At 43.1% G+C, this 22978-nt stretch overlaps 1 protein-coding gene across 17 annotated transcripts in view; it reads left to right on the top strand.

Moving 5' to 3' along the window:
• The window catches only part of LOC139576272 (MAP kinase-activating death domain protein-like), an 80293-nt gene that overhangs the window by 42922 nt on the left and 14393 nt on the right, over window positions 1-22978 (top strand). For 4 of the 17 annotated variants that reach the window (XM_071402165.1, XM_071402163.1, XM_071402161.1 and 1 more), the window contains 22 exons: window positions 208-461; window positions 708-847; window positions 1186-1299; window positions 3731-3790; window positions 5640-5754; window positions 6052-6238; window positions 6356-6506; window positions 8415-8624; window positions 10138-10194; window positions 11841-11944; window positions 12273-12356; window positions 12910-13068; window positions 13304-13436; window positions 14818-14880; window positions 15371-15491; window positions 15596-15701; window positions 15840-15950; window positions 17253-17360; window positions 17559-17723; window positions 17911-17983; window positions 18706-18812; window positions 20851-22653. In XM_071402165.1, coding sequence (XP_071258266.1) covers window positions 208-461; window positions 708-847; window positions 1186-1299; window positions 3731-3790; window positions 5640-5754; window positions 6052-6238; window positions 6356-6506; window positions 8415-8624; window positions 10138-10194; window positions 11841-11944; window positions 12273-12356; window positions 12910-13068; window positions 13304-13436; window positions 14818-14880; window positions 15371-15491; window positions 15596-15701; window positions 15840-15950; window positions 17253-17360; window positions 17559-17723; window positions 17911-17983; window positions 18706-18812; window positions 20851-21333 — 3105 coding nt within the window. In that variant the 3' untranslated portion in view covers window positions 21334-22653. Of the gene's footprint in view, window positions 1-207; window positions 462-707; window positions 848-1185; window positions 1300-3730; window positions 3791-5639; window positions 5755-6051; window positions 6239-6355; window positions 6507-8414; window positions 8625-10137; window positions 10195-11840; window positions 11945-12272; window positions 12357-12909; window positions 13069-13303; window positions 13437-14817; window positions 14881-15370; window positions 15492-15595; window positions 15702-15839; window positions 15951-17252; window positions 17361-17558; window positions 17724-17910; window positions 17984-18705; window positions 18813-20850; window positions 22654-22978 lie in introns of those variants that run through there. The other 13 variants (XM_071402175.1, XM_071402174.1, XM_071402171.1 and 10 more) reach the window with 9 other exon arrangements.

Here is a 22978-nt window from a genome sequence, read left to right as displayed (position 1 = left end):
CCAGTATAAAATGATGCAGTTAACACTGTTTTTAGCAACTGACATTTTTGGTAACTGACGTTTGAATTTGTTTATAACTGTTAACTGTGAGAACACAATGGCAATACTTATATCTTTGCTTGAGTTTTTTTCCTTCCTTATAAAGTGGCAATCTAAAGTGTATTTAATATCAACCATTAGTAACCATTTGATGTTCATTGTGTCCAGGAGCAGGCAGAACCAGTGGAAATGGAGGCGTTGGCCAGTGTAGCTCTACAGAACCCTGTCCCGGGATTGGGCGCTCCTCCCTTCTCCAGACCTCCTCCAGACGCCGCCCCGGTGGGACCAGCCAATAAGAAGGGAGAGTACGACAACCCCTACTTTGAGCCTCAGTATGGCTTCCCTGCTGAGGAGGACCCTGAGGCAGAAGACCAAGAGGAGACGTACACGCCCCGGTTCAACCAGAACCTCAACGGCAACAAGTATGTTACAACACACCTACGCCATAACACTGTACACACAAACAAGCATCATAAGCCACACATTCTGAAAACCATAGTTTAAAAAAAAAACAGGGATGTATACATCTCTTAAACATACACACCTAATTAAGTCTCTCAGCTTCTGAATTCTGCATCTATGATATGCCTCTGGTGTAGCAGTCGGAAAACTACGCTAACAAAAGGTGACACTCCCTCCGGACCTCTAACACATGTTCTGCTCCACAGAGCCCAACGCCCCCTGAGGCCCAGCAGTCTAAAGCTGCCCGGCGAGTCGGACGGAGAGGGCGACTCCCGCAACAGTTCTCCAAATTCCACCATCTCCAACAACAGCAGCGATGGCTTTGGGGGCCTCATGTCCTTTGCTAGTGAGTTTCCTCAACCAGGGCCTATTTCAGTTGTATGATAATCACAGACCTGAAAAGGCTGGATCGGTGACAGATACACTTTGTCCTCCAAAACACTGAAGGGGGAATGTGTAAGGGTTACTCGGCGGGTAATACTGGTTGCTGGGCTTCTCACCCAGGAAGACAACCAGAAATGTACAGTTTACAACCAGAAATTGACAATATTTGCTAGGTAGGGATTGAAGTGGAACTTGACGTTAGGTTGCAAATCATCATGGGTATACTATAGGATGGTGAGACATGTTGTTTTCTTTGCGAGACTTCATCGGTCATCAGCGACTCTCTCTCCATCACTGCAGGTAATCTGTACAAGAACCACGGCACCAGCTTCAGCCTCTCCAACCTGTCTGTACCCAATAAGGGGGGGCTGAGGGAGAAGGCCGCTGGGGCTGGGCCCTTTCCCAATCTCAAAGGTACAGTACTAAATGGAGCCCTTTTCCCTGTTTTGTCCACCTTTCATGTTTACTCATCCTTCATTTTTTATTTCTTTTTTATTTCTTTGACCTTTTATCCATCTCATCTCCTTCTCAATTTCACTCTCTGTGGCTGTATTCCCCTCCTATCTGTTTTCTGTACAATTGTTGTGCCCTACAGCAGATTGCGGTCAGGTTTGTTAGTTGAAGGCAGTAGAGGCAGGCTTTCTACTAAAACAATGCCCTTTCAAAGTTCAAAGGATTGTCATACAGCTCTTGCAGTGGTTACAAAGTATAAATGTTTTCGTTTTGTCATGGGCATTAAAAATGATAATATTTGGAGTGCAAATATCACCAGAGTGCACATTTCTACAATATTGTATGTACCGTATCATGACAAGACACATTGAGCATAAGCTATTCCCATTTGAAGGCATCTTAATCATTTAAAGTAACTGTCCAGTGTTTCCAGAATTCTTTGAAATATGACCTATAATTAATATGAGGAAATAGTTTTAATTCCAATTTTGTATTTAAGTATGTTCAAAAGTAGCTTTTCTGTGTTTGAATTATGTGGGCATACCCCAACAACAGAATGGTGTCAGCGTATACCAGTCATTTAAAACTGCTGATTGGCCAGCTCAGCCAACGTTTTTTTCTCCTCCAATTTATGGTTTTGCCACAAATACAAGTATGGGATGAGTTAACAACATTATTTGGGTATGAGTTAACAGAATATTTTATTTTAAAAGTAAGATTTTCTCTTGACGTTTAGGCCTACTTTCAATGGTGTGGAGAAGGAAGGAGATTAGATGACCATAATGTGTAACTCTGACTGACATGTTGAACTTCTTTAATTTCTTCTTCAGAAGCTGCTGCTTTGTTTGCACTAAGTAGAGTAGCCAGGAGTAGTATTGACAGTATGTCAAGTAAGCATTCAGTGCTCATGCTGAAATGTCTGGCAAGCCAGTTTAGGCCACACAGTATAGCATTTATGCAACTTTATATTGTAGATTTTTACCTTCTTTCCTTTTGCCTTTTCCCCTCTAATTGTTTAATTTTACAAAAATATAGAATATTTTAATTTTGACGTAGAGGACGAAATTGAGGAAGGTTTGTAGAAATCTTTATTTTTTATTATATATTTGTATTTTTAGAATGAATAGACTTTCATTCTAAATTTGTAGTTGTCCCCCTCTGGACTGCCATGTTGATGTATGGCATTAGGTGGATATTGAGGACCTGACAAAAGTTAGAATTTTCTCTCAAGTACCTCGTTTTCTATGTTCCCAATCCCACATGGTTGCCTGATTTTTGTTATGAGAACATTTGTGAGAGAAAATAAGAAATGCATGTGTTAAACTCAATACCCCCACACTGTGTGTGACAGCTGCCATAAACCAACCTTTGTTTCTTTTTTCCTTTGATGGTGATTTTGTTTTGAATTGACTGTTCAGATGACAGCCCGACTAGTAGCCCGGGCCCAGACAGTCCCGGTATGTTATTGTCTGGTGTGGTAGTTCGTTTTGCCCTATAACTAGCTCCGTCTTTGACCCTTATTCGATCCTACCTATCTGAGTCCATATTACTCAGGTTGCATACTAGGAGATATACCTGTATTTTCATTCATGTATATCCATGTCCTTCCCTCTGTTAGCTTGTTATTCCTCTCTGTTTGGTGGGAGTCTGATGTGCGACGATGCACACATTTATAGACGACAGATCTCTTAATTTGCATACATATTATCCCCTTTATGTGGCATTTTCACTGGAATTTTGTGTTTTTCTCTTGGTTTCCCAGCAGGGTTGGGGTCAAGTCTGATTTCAAGTCCACTCAATATTTGTAGATGAATTCAGTTCCTGAATGGCAAATTACCCATCGCTTTCGATGAGGATTTTTCATTTCATTGATTGAAGTACAATTGATTACCCAAGTGGACTGGAATTTAAATTAAACTGACATGATCTCCTTGCAGTCTGTTGCCTTTCTTGCTCGCCTGTTCAGTGGCTCTCCATCATTCTTGTGTGTTCTCCGTCTGAGTTCTCTATGGTCGGAGGGCCCATAAACTCGTGCTCTTCTGGACATAGACACTTAAAATTGGCAAATGCTTTCTCCCAACCCTAAATATGTCGGGATCCTAACAAAAGTAACCTAAATCTGATTGGTCATGACATTTAATGGCTATAACCTTTTTAGGTTAAGTCACACTTTTTTTTTTTCTTGTTAAAAATGTGCTGCCCCCTTCCTTGATCTGTCTCCCTCGCACTTTCTTTTTCTCCCTCGGTCTTTTCTGCTTTCTTTGTGCACTCTGTCAGTGTGTTGCGGTGCATGTGTGTTGTGGGTTGATGTTCAGACTGGTTCGGTATGGTCCGGTGTCCCTCTCTGTCCCTCTTTCCACTTCTCTGCACTAATTCTGGGTTTTGTGTCCAGTATTTGGACTAAATTCTCTAATGGAGATAATTACAGAGGCCGGCCCGGGGAGCGGAGAAGGTGGGTTCCGCCCTTTAAAAACTGTGTGGGCTGCATGCTTCTCCTAGCCAGTCAACTACGTCTCCCAGCATCCTCCTCGCTCACCCCCTCAATCCTCTGTCACCTGACATGCACCATCGAGACATGATTCATCGCCATACATCGAGTCTGTTCTGTTGTCTTTCACCATCCACAGTGACTGTTGCCCCAATCACTAAAGTTTGCAGAGTCACTCCACCCATCTACACGTCTTTGTATTAGTTTGGGTTTGGCCCTTACAATCTTAGCTTGTTAGAAGCTGTGCATCCCATATTAACAATTGCGAAGATGATGCCATTCTTTTTTGTTGTTGTGCCAATCTAAGTCTGCATTCCACAGTATTGTATGGGACCTGACAAGATGTTGATTCGAGTTGGTTAACATCAGCTTTCCCATTATTCTCCAAGCCAAGCAAGAAGCTATATTTGCATGTTTGGCCACCTCTTTGGTCTCACACATACACACCTACACCTCCCATCACCTTGCCAGTGGAGGCAGGCCATAGCCAATCAAAACTGCCACCCTGTAGGTAAGGCATGACATCATTCTTCCAATGCTGTGAGTTAGTTTTAATCACTGTTTAATTTATAATTGAATTAAGCAGTGCAATTTCGCAGCACCAAGAGTGCTGTTCTGTCTTACTTCCTAAACTCATAGTCACCGGTTTTGATTGGAGTTGTCATTGGACACTTAGTTGGCTTTGTGGTTAATGAGCATCTGTACCAGTACCACAATGATCAAATGGAATGGAATTATTTGAAGTGCTGTGATGCATGTTGTACAACTTATGGACGATACTTCGGAAAATGTGGGGCAAAATGGCATCATTGTCAGGTGAGGTCTTTGGTAACATGCGGTCATAGAGCCTACAATAATGCATACGTAATGCCATGACAAAATCGGGTATACCGGTAACAGATGATGTCTGTTTATGACAAGGAACCAATACATTTTTGGTGGGTGTTTTTTATTTGTATCCTCACTTTCAAGGCATTGCCTAAATGTTCAGTGTGGTGGTTGACTCGACATTGTTTCCAAGTTCCAACGTGGAAAACTGATTGGATTTGCAAAAAGTCATCAACGTAAGGGAATCAAAATGTGACAACTCAACCAAATGTAAACCAAAAAAGACGTTGAACTGAGGTCTGCCCAGTGGGTAAGCTATGTAGGCGCAACAATATTATAATCAGTTTGATAATGATATTGTTCACAGGCCCAATCTCTGCAAGTGATCCACCATACTTTTGTATAACATGGCACTGTGCGTTCATGTGAGTGTGTGTCTGTCTAACTGTACAAGGTGACTAACAGTATGAACACTACCATATGTATCTTCCCGTTAGCCGTGTGTGTGATTGTTGACCCATCTTTATTTTTCGTTCTTTTTCTGCATGACACAACTTGTCTGTCTTGTTGCCATGCAGATTCCGCTCCAATCTGACATCTGCTAATGTGTGATGCCCAAACACAGCGCCATTTTGACTCCTTCTGAGTGATGTCCCTTTTGATCTGTCCCTCATCTTTTAGTGTCTGAATATGAAACCTGTAGCTCAGCTAGTCATTAGCTAGTGTCCCTGCCCCTGAAAATGTGTGTGTCCTTTCATATATGCAGGATGGGTCCCATCTTCTTTGTCTATTAGTCTTTGATGTGGTTATCTAATTAGTACATCGTAGTGTGATTTGGGGGCTTTGCAGTGAAGTGTATAAGCTCATCCTGTATCAATTCAGCTAGTATTTCTGTTTGTATGTCTCTGACTTGTCGTTTGTTATGGTTTTGTGCTTTCCATGGTATTTACTAGAGAGACCTCACTGTTCTATATGGCTCCTGCAGGAGGCGCCCGCGGTCCCCCCAGGGCCCTCGTTGACCAGAAGTCGTCGGTCATTAAGCACAGTCCCACGGTCAAGAGAGAGTCCCCCTCTCCCCAGGGTCGTGCCAACAACACCAGGTAACAGACCCCTATGAGACTGTATTACCAGGACATTGCTGACTGACTAACGCTGACTGACATTTATTTAAATTAGTTTACCACCTTCATGGCATAATGTCTTCATGGTATAATGTTGGCCATCAAAAGCAAAAGCTGGTTGTCATAAACTTTCAATATAATGTCAAATTACAGACCTGGATAGGTAATATATCAATCCCCTTTAGGAGAAGGGTTGTCTAACTTAAGAGCCAATGGTGACATACAAAAAAGGGGAGTGTGATCGGAGTGACTGAACCAGAGCTGTGTCCGTCCCAGTGAGAACCAGCAGTTCCTGAAGGAGGTGGTGCAGAGCGTGTTGGAGGGCCAAGGCGTGGGCTGGCTCAACATGAAGAAGGTGCGCCGCCTGCTGGAGAACGAGCAGCTACGCGTCTTCGTGCTGAGCAAGCTGAACCGGGCCGTCCAGTCAGAGGAGGATGTCAGGCAGGAGGTCATCCGTGATGTGGTGAGTGGCTCCACCCACCCAGGTGGGGAGAAAGGAATGGGGCAAGAGAGGGGGAGAAAGAACATTTTAATTAAATAACACCTTACAATTAAACTCTGTGTGTGTTCTACTCTTCAGGAGATTAGCAGGAAGGTGTACAAGGGCATGTTAGACATACTGAAGTGCACCGTTTCTAGTCTGGAACACTCATACACCAATGCCGGGCTTGGAGGCATGGCCAGCGTCTTCGTTTTGCTGGAAATAGCACGCACCCACTACCAAACCAAAGGTAACGTTCAGAAACCTATACTCGAATGAAAGTGTCGACATTTTCTCTCAACGGACACATTCAATCAGCATGTCATTCCCCCTCCCAAAACTATGACTTAACTATTTCCTCTGAAAAAATGAAAGGTACTGATGCTTGATTCTTGTTTGAAAGTGCTTATCAGCGTTTCATATACTCCACTTATTTAAAGGCAACGTAAGTATTGGATAGGAAATGGAGTGCAATCTGGAGAATTTCTTCTAGCAACTCATTTGAAAAGTAAGCAATATGTTTTTACAGCAGTGAGTTCTGGTTTAATCTCTCTGAGTCAGTACCGCCAACGCATGCTTCATTTTTAGGTGACTTTTGCAGTTTGTTTAAGCATTCACCGAGCAAATTTGGGTCATAAGAGCAGAAGACAAAACAACTAGGGATATGACAAACGATAACGTTTAATAAAATTCCACTCAAATTCACAGTGCAGCTTCGCTGCTGCCAGCAATGGGTTGGGTCTCAGTGCGTCCCTTTCAGATGTTTAAGCATTGCACCTCTTCTACCATTACTGTACCTCAATTCCACTTTGCAAAGTTTACATTTCCTTCCTCATCTAACTTCTTAAAGTATTGCAATACAGGACTTCGCTGCTGTTGCTTGCCTTTCTCTGCTTTTTTTCCAACTGTTAACGACGATGACGTAGTGTCGACTCCAAAATAATTGATTCCTCGACTCCTTGCGTGTCGACTCACATCTCTTAGTGTTAAGATTCGACTCCTAAGATTCAGTATTTTTGGAACGGAAGAAACTGATTAGTTGCCGTACTTCCAAGAATACAAACACTCGCATCTTTCATAGATAGCTAGCAAGGGATGGAGAGAGAGGGGAGGGGCACAGTATAGGCAGGTCGGTCACCAGGCAGATAGTCAGAACCGTGCACTAGACCTATGCATCGGCAATCAAAAGCTGTATTTCTTGGCTTACAATGTCTCGCAACTTCAGTAAAGCAGGGCCTATCATCAATTAATAAGCTAGGATATTCTACACACAACAGACCGAAGACTGAACACACTCGTATCACTAACGAAGAGAAAGAGCAAGGGTGTGTGTAATCATTAGTCCAAATAGTTACAGGCGAGCCAGCGTGATGAAGAGCGAGGAGGGGGCCGGCAGCAAAAATTTTGTGCATAGACGGGTTGGTTGTTTAGCAACTATGGGCAAAACAGACTGGGTTGGCTTAGATTGTTGACATGTAAACTATATTTAGTCTCCAATGTTTATTGAAAACATAAATACATTTGCACAATGAGCACTTGTTGTCTCTCAAATACATCTTTACAGTTGACGATTAGCTAAGCTAGTGAATTTTTGCCATATTTGCATTGACATAAAATATGTCAAAATACCTCAAAACAAGAACAAGATGAAACTAGCTGAAATTAGTTACTTACAATGAGTTACTTACAATGGCAGTTTCTTGTCAGTGTTGGTAGCTATCTGGCCAACCTCAATCACAACTCACGGACGTATGCGCATCGTTTTCGTGTCAGCTAACCCATCTATATGTCTTGGTAATCTGTCTTGCATGCCTCGCAAATTCACCAAAGTAGACTAAAGTTATATTTAAATTAAATTACACAACTTTTCTAGTTAGGCTATAACATATTAATAATATATAAATATGTTTTGTGATCACTGCACTGCTATTTTAATTATGTGGGGGGGACAACAAAACATGTTTTTTCGGTTTGGGATTATTCTAAATGTTAAGGAACCCAATTTCATTTTAGCGTTTTAAATGTTCACACCCCTGCAAACAACTGTCTATTCTAACCTTCAAACCTCCCACTGCAACTCTACACTGTTTCTTCTCTCGTTACTATCTCTTCCCCTTCTTCCCTATTCTTCTCCCTTTTTCCTTCTTGGTGGCCTCAGTAGACCCAGAGAAGCGCAAGCAGAGCCCCAGTGACGCTGCAAGCAGCCCGGGCAGCAAAGGGAGCCCATCTCCCCGCATGGAGGGCACCAAGCCCCCGGGGCTCCTCCTGGTTCCCCGTCTCCAACTGTCGCACCCCACCTCGGGGGGCAAAGGCACCCGCCACTTTGACACCCGGAGTCTGAACGAGGAGAATTTTATTGCCTCCATTGGTGTGTACCCCACCCCATCCCCCCTTGCATGCACTCTGAGAGCACCCCTTGCCCCCCCTGCTCACCAGTCTAAACCCTGCCCTACCCCTTGACCCACCTCTCTCCAACCAGGCAACAAGGGGCGTGCTTTCCCTTCCATTAAAAAAGAGCCCCTTATGATATTCCATTCACTTTGACCCACACCAGTGATGTGCGCCCAATGGTCAGCATTTAAAGCTGTAAAACTCTGAAATATATTTAGAACGTAAATACAATATGCTGGTTTGCCATAATATTTGGACACAGGTTGCATATTTGCACATCATGCAACTTTAATTAAATTTGACAAATAACCACATTTGAATTCCAGATCTGGCCTTGGATAATATGTTGCTATGTGTGCGAGATTGGAACAGCCTTGAGCGGTGTAGGCGTGTGTGAAATATTTGCATTGAGCCCACCACCCACGGCCTGGATGTGTTGTGTCCCTCCCCACCCACCCTTCTCTGAATGTTGAGTGCCCCAGTTTGCCGCCTCCTCTCGTGGAGTCCTCCTTTGTTTGCCTTCTAGCACCTTGACTGCATGTCTTCGTTTTCCGTTGTCTTCTCAACTCAAAATCTGCAGTACCGTGCTAAGGAGTCTGAAGACCTGTCTCTGCCTTTACTGCAGGTTTCCTTAAAGCGTGCTGTACAAGTAGCAGCTCTCTCAGCTCTAGCATGGCGGGTGGAGCGTCACTCCCCAGTAAACAGGCCCAAGGAAGAGACAAATTTCATGCTCACCGTTAGCAAGCCACGGTTGGAGTTTAGCTGAGGGATAGGGCTAATTAACACTGAACATCGTGGAAAAGGAGCGATGCATTGCTTCCCCTTTCGACCACCGTTCTACTATCTCAAATGTTACTTTGGGTCTGTATACAGGGGACAGATTCACCCAACTCCCTCAATCTCCCAACCTAAGCTCACTTCACCAGCCCCTTTTTTCTCTTTGGGAAGATGCAGCTTCAATTCTACGGAATGTCTTTTTGAGACTTGCACCCCTGCTTCTGCAACAGCTCCATTCAACCTGCTGGCTAGCTGGCTGGCCACTCCACCCCCATTCCATGCCCTTCACAAAGCCCTGCTGCCTCAGTCACCCTGGTTCTGGAGAGCCACACACTGCTAGCCAATAAGTTAGCACCTCGGTCACAGAACATTTGAAAGGAACCCCAGTATTCCACCTTGTGTGGTTCTCCAGGACCATGGTCCAGGAGTGTTGGGTGTGTTGTAATGTTACACCTCAGTAGCAGTAACTGGCAATGGATCAAACTTTGCATACATATAATTATGTCATAGTGTTCCATATTGCCAAGCTGAAATGTGACTACTCTCAGACATTACAAAACATCCTCAATTGTTAAAATAACAGATTTTTTGAATGCCTAATTTTGTTTTATGTTATGGTTTATCTAATGCTCATCCTCCATACCTGCCTACTCAACCAGCTCTCTGACACTCTCTCTGTCTTTCTCTCCTTGCTTGCAATGCATCTTGGGTAGAATTGTGGAGCAGGCACCATGAAAAGGATAAGCAAAAAGCTATGGAAAAACAACAGAGTAAGATATTTTTCACACACAAAAAAGACTGGGGGTATTGCATAACTGCCAGCTCTTAACATTTCCACGCCCTTCTCTCCACCTTTCCCCGACCTACTTATGTTTATTAGTCACAAATGATTTAAATAGTTAATATAAGTGATCATGTTGACATGGATAATGATTCTAGGACTAGGTCTATAATCTTGATTTGAGGTGTGTTCGTAACGGTTTGTACATTTTGGGTATCAGTGGAATAACTGAGTTACGCCTGCATATCTCAAATCAGGAGTCATAACTTAGTGAGTCTCTTACTCTCCATAGAGATACTCTGTCATATGTTTGCCAACAACTCGTTCCATTCTTATTCCCTGAGTTGTGAAATAGTCGTTGGAAACGTAGTCTGTCTGACACATACCCAATCGTTCCCTGTTTTTCCTGGGCTCTTGAGGTTCTGTCAAGGTTAAGACAGTTGTGGCATTTCATTTAACAAATGTCCTTTTCTGGAAAATCACTTCACGGCCAGAAGGTAAATTGTACTTTTTTCCCCAAATCAGATAGCTGAGCCATGAATGAATACATAATAGTTTGTTAGAGTACAAACACTGCTTGCAGGTTTCTTGGCTGCATGACCAAATGTATCACAGAAGTCATGGTTACATTTGCATTGAACTATTATAATTGACTGTACTTTCTTCCAATGTAAAGGTTTGATATCCTGGACTCTTCAAAATGTACAGATTGCAGGCCAGCGTTTGTTTCATTGTAGTAAAATGTTCCTAGAGGTGCATTATGTGAGTCATAACCAGGTGTTTCTGCAACAACTGACTGATATATTAACAAAAGTGCTGTTGTTCAATGCTTGTCTAAAAGCAAACTTGTGCAGAAAATGGTCCCCTATTTTGACTGTCCCTCAGTTTGTCTGCATGTCTAACTGCCTGAGTCTGTATGTCAACTTTGACCTCTTTTTATATTGGTATCTGCCTTTTGTCAATTACAGTTTGATCTACATCCATCAATATTCCTACTGATTTTGCACTCTCCACTTGCCTCTAAAAAGTCACATGATTGGTCCTTTGAAAGCTGACCACTGGATCATGTTCATTAGGGCACACGTACCAATGTTTTGCAACCGAAAACAAATGAGATAGTATCTCTCTGTTTTGGGCTATTTACTTCTGTTTTGGCCTACTGAACATGAGCTATTGTTATTTATTCTTTTTTTTATGCTTCCTGAATATTAAAAAAACAACATAGCTGTTGTTACTTTTGTTCATTGAATTCCACAACAAAAAAGAAAGACAAGATCCTCCGGCTGAATGGAAGTGTCCCTATTTTAGGGCCAGTTTTTCCGGTCAAAGTTATGGTGTTCGAGGTCAGACACACCAATAGCGTTTGCAGGCAGAGAGTACCTTGCACCTCTGAACGTAATTTGCAAACCGAGTGCGCACCAATTTCACATGGAGAATCGTGTGAAAAGTGTCGTCAGTCAGATCGGAAGACGAACGCTAAATCCACATTCAGTGCGACGTGTGCGAGCCTTTCAATAGCAGTTAGGTCACCACCCCCCCCACCTCTCTGCCAGTTGCCAATCATGTGACACTCAGTAAGGGGGCAGTGTGGAAGTGCCCATGGCACCCGTGCTGACAACAACATGTATCCTGCAGGAGCGGAGGGGGCTAAGAAACAGCACCCTGAGCTGACCGACACGGAGGAGAAGAAGTCCCAGATCAGTGCTGACAGTGGCCTCAGCATCACCTCCGGATCCCAGGTCTGTTATTTTCCAAAGCCAGCTCTTGTAACTAAGCGAAGCACGTGGAATCTGACATTTTTCATGTCGGTTATCTCCCAACTCTGGCGCTTGAGGGCCACAATATCTGCTGATTCTCATTCTTGCCTTTTAATCTGAGTCTGATATAGACCTGGGCAACCAGGGTTGTAGACTGAGTGTTTGGGTTTTGATGGCATGGACTTGTGAATTAGTATTAAGGAGATGACAAAAAACAGGAGTCACTACGGCCCTTGAAAAGAAGTTCATTTCCACTGTTTCTATATGCCTCTGTCTGCTCACCTCTCTTTTTCTTGGTCTTGCTTTGCAGAAGAGTGACACAGAGTCTGTGACCAGCACTGAACCACCAGTCCTTACCAGAAGCACCAGCCAGGACTCAGAGGCCAGCACAGTGGTAGGGCATGGCCAATACAGAGAAACAATCTCACCCCAATCCTAAACCCCTCTCAACCTTACCTCCGTGTGACTCATCCCAAGGACCGCTTACTCCCAAAGTGTGATTTCTATCCTTAGTCTAGTCTTACAAGGTTTACACTCAAGCTCAAGCCATACATCCCCAGTAACACTTATCCCAAACAGGTTGCTTCCCAATCTTACCAAATTCCAAGCTTGAATAATTTCTAGTCTTTGTTAACTTTGGTCCTACTCATCTCTTGTCTTGCTTTGTCTCAGCCTGGCACAATGGCTCTTACCAAAACCGTACGTGTCATACTAATCTACCTCATCCCCAGTGTTTCTTAGCCTTAGTGTAACTCAGTGATTCTCAAAAAAAACAGCTCTCCAAGAGCAGGGTTGAGGAGTACTGATCTAACTCTTGTCTCTTTTGGCCTTAGTCGAACACATCCTGTGTGTCTTTTAGCCTTAGCCTTACTCAGTGTGAGTTCTCTGTGTATCTGTATGCCTGATATTCACTAGTCTCCTAACACTTTGACCCCTGACACTTCCAGATAAGTAACAGCTCAGGGGAGACGCTGGGAGCTGACAGTGACTTGAGTAGCACCGCTGGGGAGGGCTTGGGTGGCAGGCAAGCCCCCCACCTCAACCTCTCCAGGGGAACACTGTCCGACAGCGAGATTGAGACCAACCCGGCCACCAGCTCAGTGTTTGTGAGTGGAAAATACTTCCTGGCTGATCACACTGCTTGATTCACCAGTTAATATTAGTGCAATTGTTTTGTTTTGGGGGTGTTTTCTAGATGTGCGAATGCATTCCCTGTGGGACATGAAGTCTACCTGTGGATGTCAATCTTGTAAATGCAGGATTGAGGGGTGATTCCAATTTTTGACTATCTTTGGCAAGATGAAATTACCCCATGATTTATGTTTTGTGGTGTTTGCCCAGGGTAAGACCCAAAAGATGAAGCCTGGTGTGAAGGAGGCGAAGGCAAAACTTGTGCCTGTCCTGGCTAAGGGGCCTCCCGCCCAGCCCTTGGAGGACATCAGCATGAGGATTTACCTGTGTGATGGCCTGCTGGGTATGTTCCAAGATGGCTGATGTTTTAGAAAGGCTATGGTTTAATATCTACTCGTGTCTTCTTTAGTCTCCCTCTGTTCAACTTTGTGGTAAAAAGTTACAGTAAATATGTAGTAGACTCAGCAAGATGTTGCATGCACAAAGTAAACAAAATATTAGGTCAATTTCCACATCTAAGAGCGTTGAAGCGCGAGGCTAAACGTGTCTGCTGTCTTGCATCGTGCTCATCTCATATCTGCGGTGCTGCTCGTTGTAACGTCATCTCGCGAAGTCTACCTTTTTAAAGTGAATCCTTCCTATAAGGCAAAACACAGATATACAGTACCAGTCAAAAGTTTAGACACACCTACTCAAAATACTCTTGGCATTCTCAACCCACTTTTCAATGAATGCATTTCAATTAACAGACGTGTCTTGTTAAGTTAAATATAACACTTTTTTGGTTGCTACGTGATTCCATATGTGTTATTTTATAGTGTTGATGTCTTCACTATTATTCTACAATGTAGAAAATAGTAAAAAATAAAGAAGAATTACTTGTTACTTTTACTTCTTATCAGTATTTTTAAGCATTTCACTGCAACACCTGTTATATTCGGCGCATGTGACTAATACAATTTGATTTGAATGAGTAGGTGTGTCAACTTTTGACTGGTACTGTATGTGTGTGTGTGTGTATACACTACCGTTCAAAGGTTAGGGGTCACTTAGAAATCTTCCTGTTTTTGAAAGAAAAGCAAATTTTGTCGATTTTAAAATGACATAAAATTGATAAAAAATACAGTGTAGACATTGTTAATGTTATAAATTACTATTGTAGCTGGAAACGGCAGAGTTTTATGGAATATCTACATAGGCGTACAGAGGCCCATTATCAGCAACCATCACTCCTGTGTACCAATGGTACACAATTATTTTTATTGGCCAATCTGAGATATGGCTTTTTCTTTGCAACTGCCTAGAAGGCCAGCATCCCGGAGTCCCCTCTTCACTGTTGAGACTGGTGTTTTGCGTTTAAAATGATCAACTTGGATTAGCTAACACAACGTGCCATTGGCACACAGAAGTGATGGTTGCTGATAATGGGCCTCTGTACGCATATGTAGATATTCCATAAATCTGCCGTTTCCAGCTACATATATACATGATTCGTCAAACTCTTTATCTAAAACTCTGTCTCACTATTTGACTAACACTGCATGAACTGTACTATAAAGCGTGAAGGTAGGTCTGAAGTGAATGAGGCTGGGTCAATTTTTTTGTCCTTTCACTCCTCTCTCTCTGCTTTTGGCTTGCCATTAACCCACTCAGCTTTGAGCTTAACCCTCTTTGCTCTGCTGCTCCTCTTCCTCCCTGCTGCGTGTCCCGGGAACGCCTTGCAGGGCGCGACAAGAGCTCCATGTGGGACCAGCTGGAGGATGCTGCCATGGAAACCTTCTCTCTGAGTAGGGCTGACCTCTTTCATCTTTTGACCTTCTATGTTTATGCTTGGATGCAATGCCCACCTGGGCTCTGGTGCTCACTTGTGTATTGTCTGGTGCTTTGATGTGGTGCTTTGATCTTTACCACCACTGGATTTCCCATCACACTGAGGGGTTTGTATTGTAAACAATGTAGCACGGCTCCTATGAATAAGTAAACAAGAGAAAATGTCTCTTGGTTGACAAACACATTTTCAACAATCACAAGGTCAGGTGTGTTCGTGTGCGTGTGTGCAGTTATGTAAGGTTCTGTGGGATCATGTGTCTGTTAATGCATGTCTACTGGCGAGTGTGGGGTGACGTAGTTGTCAGTGTGAAGGGGATTTTGACCTCGTGATGATTTTGTACAGTAACACTAGTTTTGTGTTTTTGTGTGCCCTTGTGATTGTGGTCATGATGTGTTTGTGTGTGTCCTTTTGGACACAGATAAGCAGTGTGTGTTATATTTGTGTAGGTAAGGAGCGCTCTACACTGTGGGACCAGGTCCAGTTCTGGGAGGATGCTTACTTGGATGCTGTCATGTTGGAGAGGGAGGGGATGGGCATGGACCAGGGACCTCAAGAGATGATTGACAGGTACAAGTTGCCTATTAGAGTGGATCTGTATTTTTGAAATGTCAGCCATCCTTGTATAGCTGTGTTTCCTGTTTAGAGGCTGATGGTTACCACTGTTTACACAGATACCTGTCACTCGGGGACCACGACCGTAAGCGCCTGGAGGACGATGAGGACAGGCTGTTAGCTACTCTACTGCATAATATGATCGCCTACATGCTAATGGTTAAGGTGGGCCTATCATACACAATGTTTTACTCCGTAACCCCCGTATGTCAACTGCAGCAACTACAAATGTTAAGATAGGTAGGCATCGTATATTTTCCAATGTGTCTTGCGAAATTTGTTTGTCCGTTTCTGTCTGTCCAGGTGAGCAAGAATGACATCAGGAAGAAGGTGAGGCGTCTGATGGGGAAGTCCCACATCGGCCTCAGCCACAGCCAGGAGATCAACGAGTGTCTGGACAAACTGGCTAATTTGGTAAGAAGGCACCAAAGGTTCTCTCTCTTCAATAAAACAGGAGCCACTAAGGCGGTCAACTGTTCTACCAAGTGGCATATAGATTCAAAGTTTTATATGGTCCTTCAAGCCAGATCATTTTATGCAACACATGTTTTTAGTGTGTGTGAGAATATCAGTGTTGCTGAGACAGTATCTCTGTTTAACCCGCTAGAGTCTAAGCCCTGTCTAAGCCGGGGATGAAACATTTGATTTGGCATTACTTCTATTAGCCCATAGAAAAGCATTGAATAACAGATTCATTACATGGAACAACAATCCCCTAGAAAAATGTAAAGGAAGTTCTGTCTTATATCTGAGAGATATAAGAAAGATCAGGAAATGTGTTTTATAATTTTCCATGTATTTAACCCCTTATTTTAGTCACTAAACAGTCTCCATATATACTTCCATGATTTAAAAAAAAAAAAAACTGGTTATGTGGACCTTCAGATGAGGCTTGTGGGCTTCCTAGAGCAAAACAACCGACATGTACAGTACCAGTCAACTTTGGACACACCTACTCATTCACGGGTTTTCTTTATTTGTACTATTTTCTACATTGTAGAATAGTAGTGAAGACATCAGAACTATGAAATAACACATATGGAATCATGTAGTAACCAAAAAAGTGTAAAATAAAATCGAAATATATTTTATATTTGAGATTCTTCAAAGTAGCCACCCTTTGCCTTGATGGCAGCTTTGGACTCTTGGCATTCTCTTCTCTTTTTCAAAAATAAAGAAAAACCCTGGAATGAGTAGGTTTGTCCAAACCTTTGACTGGTAGGTGTGTCCAAACTTTTGACGTGTTCGTGAGAGACTCACCTTTCCACAGAGGGGTCATATCACTGTGTAGCCCAAACTGTTTGAAGCCTACAGACAGAAATTGGCAGATGGGGCTGTCACAACTCCGTAGAGCAAAACGGAGAACACCATCGGGTTCGTGAGAGTCATCTTTCCACAGAGGGGTCATAATAGTTTTATAGGCCAAACTGTTCAGACGCTACAAACGTTTTTGTGAGAAGACCGATTTTTCTGAGTATCTCGTGGTCTGACAAACACCGTTCTTCTAATTCTGCCACCTTTCACCCCAGATGTGGTAGGGCGATCTCAGCGGATGCGGTGGATTGAGAGGCAGCCCATGCAACAACAAAAAACATATCTCTAGCTTAAACAGATGTATTTTGACACAGATTTATTTATGTTAATTATATTTCCATGGGGCCCCGCAAAAATTGTAAGAGAAGGGTTAACTTAACGTCTTGTTCACTCACATTTCAGAATGGCCGCGAGCTGTCCATCAGACCTAGTGGAAGCCGTCACATCAAGAAGCAGACCTTCGTGGTGCATGCTGGGACAGACACCACGGGGGACATCTTCTTCATGGAGGTATGAGAAAGACACTTTCAGAATTCACTTTTTATTGTGCCCAAGAGATGCATGAAAGCCAGACAAGTGTATCTGAATAGATCAAATTTAAGAACTGTCAAAATGCTGCAATTTGTTGTTTCAGTAGATCAAGCGTTTAGCTCTACAGTAGATATCAATTAATTGCATTCTTTGCCTCTGTCCATTTCCCCCATTCAGGTGTGTGACGACTGCATAGTCCTGCGCAGCAACATCGGCACAGTGTATGAGCGCTGGTGGTACGAGAAGCTCATTAACATGACCTACTGTCCCAAGACCAAGGTGCTGTGTCTGTGGAGACGCAATGGCCAGGAAACCCAACTCAACAAGTTCTACACCAAGAAGGTGAGCCTCTACCGTCTGCGCTTCGCGTACTGAAATGCGGCTAGCAATTATGAACACAATGATATCCGTGTCAGTGGAACCTCTGATTAAGGTGACTGTAAATGTGGTGACTTTCGTGTCAGACTTTGTATAGACAACTTTCGTATTCCATAGTCCATAATCTGAATTCAAATGTTTTCTTGTCTAGTGTCGTGAATTGTATTACTGCGTGAAGGACAGCATGGAAAGGGCTGCTGCACGACAGCAGAGCATTAAACCAGGTATGTGTGCACGTTGGCTAGACCCTTTCTTTGAGGCAGCACCAATGTATGATTGCGCTGCGTTTGGAAATGTATAGCCCTAGGGCAATGGTATTCAAAGTCTGGGTCGGGACCCCTAGTGAAGTTGCAGAGGAATAGCAGTGGGATTGCCTAAATATATTAAAGAAATTTGGAGTTTTTTTTTTTTTAAGAGTACAGATTATTGTATGGGAAAATATACAAACGTTTATGAGAAAGATCATTTTAAAAATGAATGTTACTGAGGAAATGTATTAATTGGGTTCTTTTCATTTTGATAAGAGAGATGAAAAGTAATGAATTGAAGGTTATTTGTTCATGTAAAAATGGACATTTTCCAATTTTTAAGGTTGGGTCATTGCATTTGTCCAATAAAAGGGTATCCCCAGAAATGCTTGCAAACAAAATGGGGTCCCCAATGAAAAGGTTTGTATACCACTGCCCTAAGGGCTAATAGCAGTTAGCAATAGTTCATAGTCTATGGAAAAGTATACATTTAGGGTGTAGGAATAACTCTGAGTAAAGGTGAGCTCTAGATTACTGCTTTATCATCCAAGAAATTCTATAACCTTTTGAGTCAATCAGCTCAGTTGGCCAAGTAAAGACTTTAATATCTGTCATCACTAACACTTTTCAAAAGAGATGTACTGCGGAATGGATAGGGGAGGGATCCTTTGGTTTAAGCGATCTGCCCCTCTCCATAGGTCCAGAGCTGGGTGGAGAGTTCCCTGTGCAGGACATGAAGACGGGCGAGGGAGGATTGCTGCAAGTCACCCTGGAAGGCATCAACCTCAAATTCATGCACAGCCAGGTAGGAGGCCTGTATTACCACATACACACATATACAATATATACACACACGCACACATACACACACGCAAAACCACTTAACCTCTTTCCACCCACCTCAATTCTTCTCTTTTTCTATTTTCTTTCTCTCACACACACAACTGTGGCTCACTTCCTCTAAGGTCCCTTTAAAAAAAGAGAGAGAATAGAAGGCATTTAGGGTTTTTTATGTTTGACATTGATAAATATTTTATAGCCTACTGAATTGAGTGCAAAAGCAGAGCACATTTTGAAGGTACTTCAGTCACCGTTTTGATCATGACCTTAGAGGAAGAATACAGTGAGGGAAGAAAGTATTTGATCCCCTGCTGATTTTGTACGTTTGCCCACTGACAAAGAAATGATCAGTCTATAATTTTAATGGTAGGTTTATTTGAACAGTGAGAGACAGAATAACAACAAAAATATCCAGAAAAACGCATGTCAAAAATGTTATAAATTGATTTGCATTTTAATGAGGGAAATAAGTATTTGACCCCCTCTCAATCAGAAAGATTTCTGGCTCCCAGGTGTCTTTCATACAGGTAACGAGCTGAGATTAGGAGCACACTCTTAAAGGGAGTGCTCCTAATCTCAGTTTCTTACCTGTATAAAAGACACCTGTCCACAGAAGCAATCAATCAATCAGATTCCAAACTCTCCACCATGGCCAAGACCAAAGAGCTCTCCAAGGATGTCAGGGACAAGATTGTAGATCTACACAAGGCTGGAATGGGCTACAAGACCATCGCCAAGCAGCTTGTTGAGAAGGTGACAACAGTTGGTGCGATTATTCGCAAATGGAAGAAACACAAAAGAACTGTCAAACTCCCTTGGCCTAGGGCTCCATGTAAGATCTCACCTCGTGGAGTTGCAATGATCATGAGAATGGTGAGGAATCAGCCCAGAACTACACAGGAGGATCTTGTCAATGATCTCAAGGCAGCTGGGACCATAGTCACCAAGAAAACAATTGGTAACACACTACGCCGTGAAGGACTGAAATCCTGCAGCGCCCGCAAGGTCCCCCTGCTCAAGAAAGCACATATACATGCCCGTCTGAAGTTTGCCAATGAACATCTGAATGATTCAGAGGACAACTGGGTGAACGTGTTGTGGTCAGATGAGACCAAAATGGAGTTCTTTGGCATCAACTCAACTTGCCGTGTTTGGAGGAGGAGGAATGCTGCCTATGACCCCAAGAAACCATCCCCACCGTCAAACATGGTGGTGGAAACATTATGCTTTGGGGGTGTTTTTCTGCTAAGGGGACAGGACAACTTCACCGCGTCAAAGGGACGATGGACGGGGCCATGTACCGTCAAATCTTGGGTGAAAACCTCCTTCCCTCAGCCAGGGTATTGAAAATGGGTCGTGGATGGGTATTCCAGCATGACAATGACCCAAAACACACGGCCAAGGCAACAAAGGAGTGGCTCAAGAAAAAGCACATTAAGGTCCTGGAGTGGCCTAGCCAGTCCCCAGACCTTAATCCCATAGAAAATCTGTGGAGGGAGCTGAAGGTTCGAGTTGCCAAACGTCAGCCTCGAAACCTTAATGACTTGAAGAAAATCTGCAAAGAGGAGTGGGACAAAATCCCTCCTGAGATGTGTGCAAACCTGGTGGCCAACTACAAGAAACATCTGACCTCTGTGATTGCCAACAAGGGTTTTGCCACCAAGTACTAAGTCATGTTTTGCAGAGGGGTCAAATACTTATTTCCCTCATTAAAATGCAAATCAATTTATAACATTTTTGACATGCGTTTTTCTGGATTTTTTTGTTGATATTCTGTCTCTCACTGTTCAAATAAACCTACCATTAAAATTACAGACTGATCATTTCATTGTCAGTGGGCAAACGAACAAAATCAGCAGGGGATCAAATACTTTTTTCCCTCACTGTACATTTTTGTGCTTTGTCTTTCTATGATTTAAAAGATGTTATGTTTTATTTGTGCAGTCACTAAGATGTGTGTTTCAAGAAGAAAACACATATCCACTTAAACATTTCTGTTAAAGGCCTCCCGAGTGGCGCAGCGATCGGGGCATTGCATCGCAGTGCTAGAGGCGTCACTACAGATCCTGGTTCAATCCCGGGCTGTGTCGCAGCTGGCTGTAACCGGGAGACCCATGAGACGGCGCACAATTGGCCCAGCGTCGTCCGGGTTAGGGGAGGGTTTGGCCGGCTGGGATGTCCTTGTCCCATCGCGCTCTACCGACTCCTTGTGGCGTCCGGGGCCATGCACGCTGACTTCAGGTCGCCAGCTGTACGACACATTGGTGCGGCTGGCTTCCGGGTTAAGCGAGCAGTGTGTCAAGAAGCAGTGTGGCTTGGCAGGTCGTGTTTCGGAGGATGCAAGGCTCTCGACCTTCGCCTCTCTCGAGTCCGTACGTGAGTTGCAGCGATGGGACAAGACTGTAACTACCAATTGGATATTACGAAATTGGGGAGGAAAAAAGGGGTTAAGAAATATAATAATTGGACATTTCAAAAATACATAAATATTATGTTAATACTTAGCATTCTTACTTGTGGTGCCCAAACCTTGTCGTCTGTTCGTGTGTGGGGGGGGGGGGCGAGTGTTCTGTTTGTGTTAGAGAGATTTCAGAGATCAGAGATAAGACGGATGACCTTGTGCAAAGACTTTTCATTAATAATTGCCATTTTATTTTACTGTTCTTTTAAAGTTTTGTCCCCTTAAATTCCCTTGACCTGCATATTAAAGTTAGATGAAAAATACCTCTTCAAGTATTCACATCTTTTGGGGGTGGGGCAATTCCATATCCTTAATCAACTTGAGTAAGAATATAATTGACCTCAGTCCTCACGACTGTCACAAGTAGATCTTTTTGGACCTAAAGGAAATGCTTGGATCTGAAATAACAATTATACAATTGCTCCGCCAATGATTGAGGGTCATAGGAGTGGCACTCATTTAATATAAGCAAAGTGACGAAACACACTGGACATATCACACTGTAGGATTGGGGCAAAAACGCATTGAATCAACACAGGGAAATGCCTACTCATAAGGTAATACTCAATTGTAGTAGAATAGAAAATCATGTTTTGGACCACTACATTCTTTATGAAAGGTCCTATCTTTTTGAACTGCTTTCTTGATTTCTTTAGATCACACAGCGCACCTAATTGAAAGTTATTAAGGCTAGACATTGCAGCGGCCAATCGAGAGTGTATTTGATTGTGCCTTCTTTTTGATGCAACACTTCAACACATTGGTCTAATTTGAGCCACCTAACAGGTGAGAACACGGTAGCTATGGTTGAAGAACAGTTACATCATCGTCATCATCATATAGAATTTAACAAGGGTACAAGAGTCATACGTTTGTAAAACCCTTTCCCTACTACAGACACCTAACTTACCTTTTAAGGAACAACACATACGTTTGTGCAACCTAATTGTACGATAATGGTCATAGCGCTCATTGAGATGCTGCTTGGCAAATTCAAACCACCTCTTTTTCCACCGTCAGCTCTGCAGGAGCTTAAGCACCAGTAGTAGATGTCATATTCATAGACGTCATTCACGCAATAAAACAACAACAACAAACACTTAACAATCTTGTTGTAAAGAACTTTTTCATATAATAGTTAACGCCAACCCATTACATTTTCCCAGTGCAGGCCCACCCAAGCTTCCAGTGTCAGACATGGGGCACCGTAGGGTTAAATACGTGGGCATGTTACAGACGGGTGAGGTTGTTATAGGCGGCAGCCTGTTTTGTTGGGGAGGCGATTGTGGCTGAGTGCCCTCTTGTACCTGTACTACTGAGCTGTTGGTGCCAGCCCTCGTTGCTGGAGGAGGGGGCATGGAGGGCATGGGGGGCGGGAGTGGGTTCCCAGCAGTCAAAACTGGTTGAAATGATGTAATTACATCATGTAGTATTATTGGTTTTGGTAAGCTGGTAGTAACTGTATTTTTCTGGGTTAGGCCCAGGAACAAACCAAAAAAAGACCAGCTGTTACAAGTATAGACTAGACCAACTTTCAGTAGTTATTTTTCCACCTTTCGTAGTTTAGCACTTTATCATTCCAGTAGAAATTTCTGTGATGGGTATATTATATTGGCATTGACAGCTGTTAATACGTCAAGTCCCGTCCATTAGGTGGATTGTTTTTCTGG

This window comes from Salvelinus alpinus, chromosome 5 (assembly GCF_045679555.1).
Source record: "Salvelinus alpinus chromosome 5, SLU_Salpinus.1, whole genome shotgun sequence".
Taxonomy (NCBI): Eukaryota; Metazoa; Chordata; class Actinopteri; order Salmoniformes; family Salmonidae; genus Salvelinus; species Salvelinus alpinus.
Note: the sequence above shows the minus strand (reverse complement) of the source record. Positions and strands in the feature narration are given on the sequence as shown.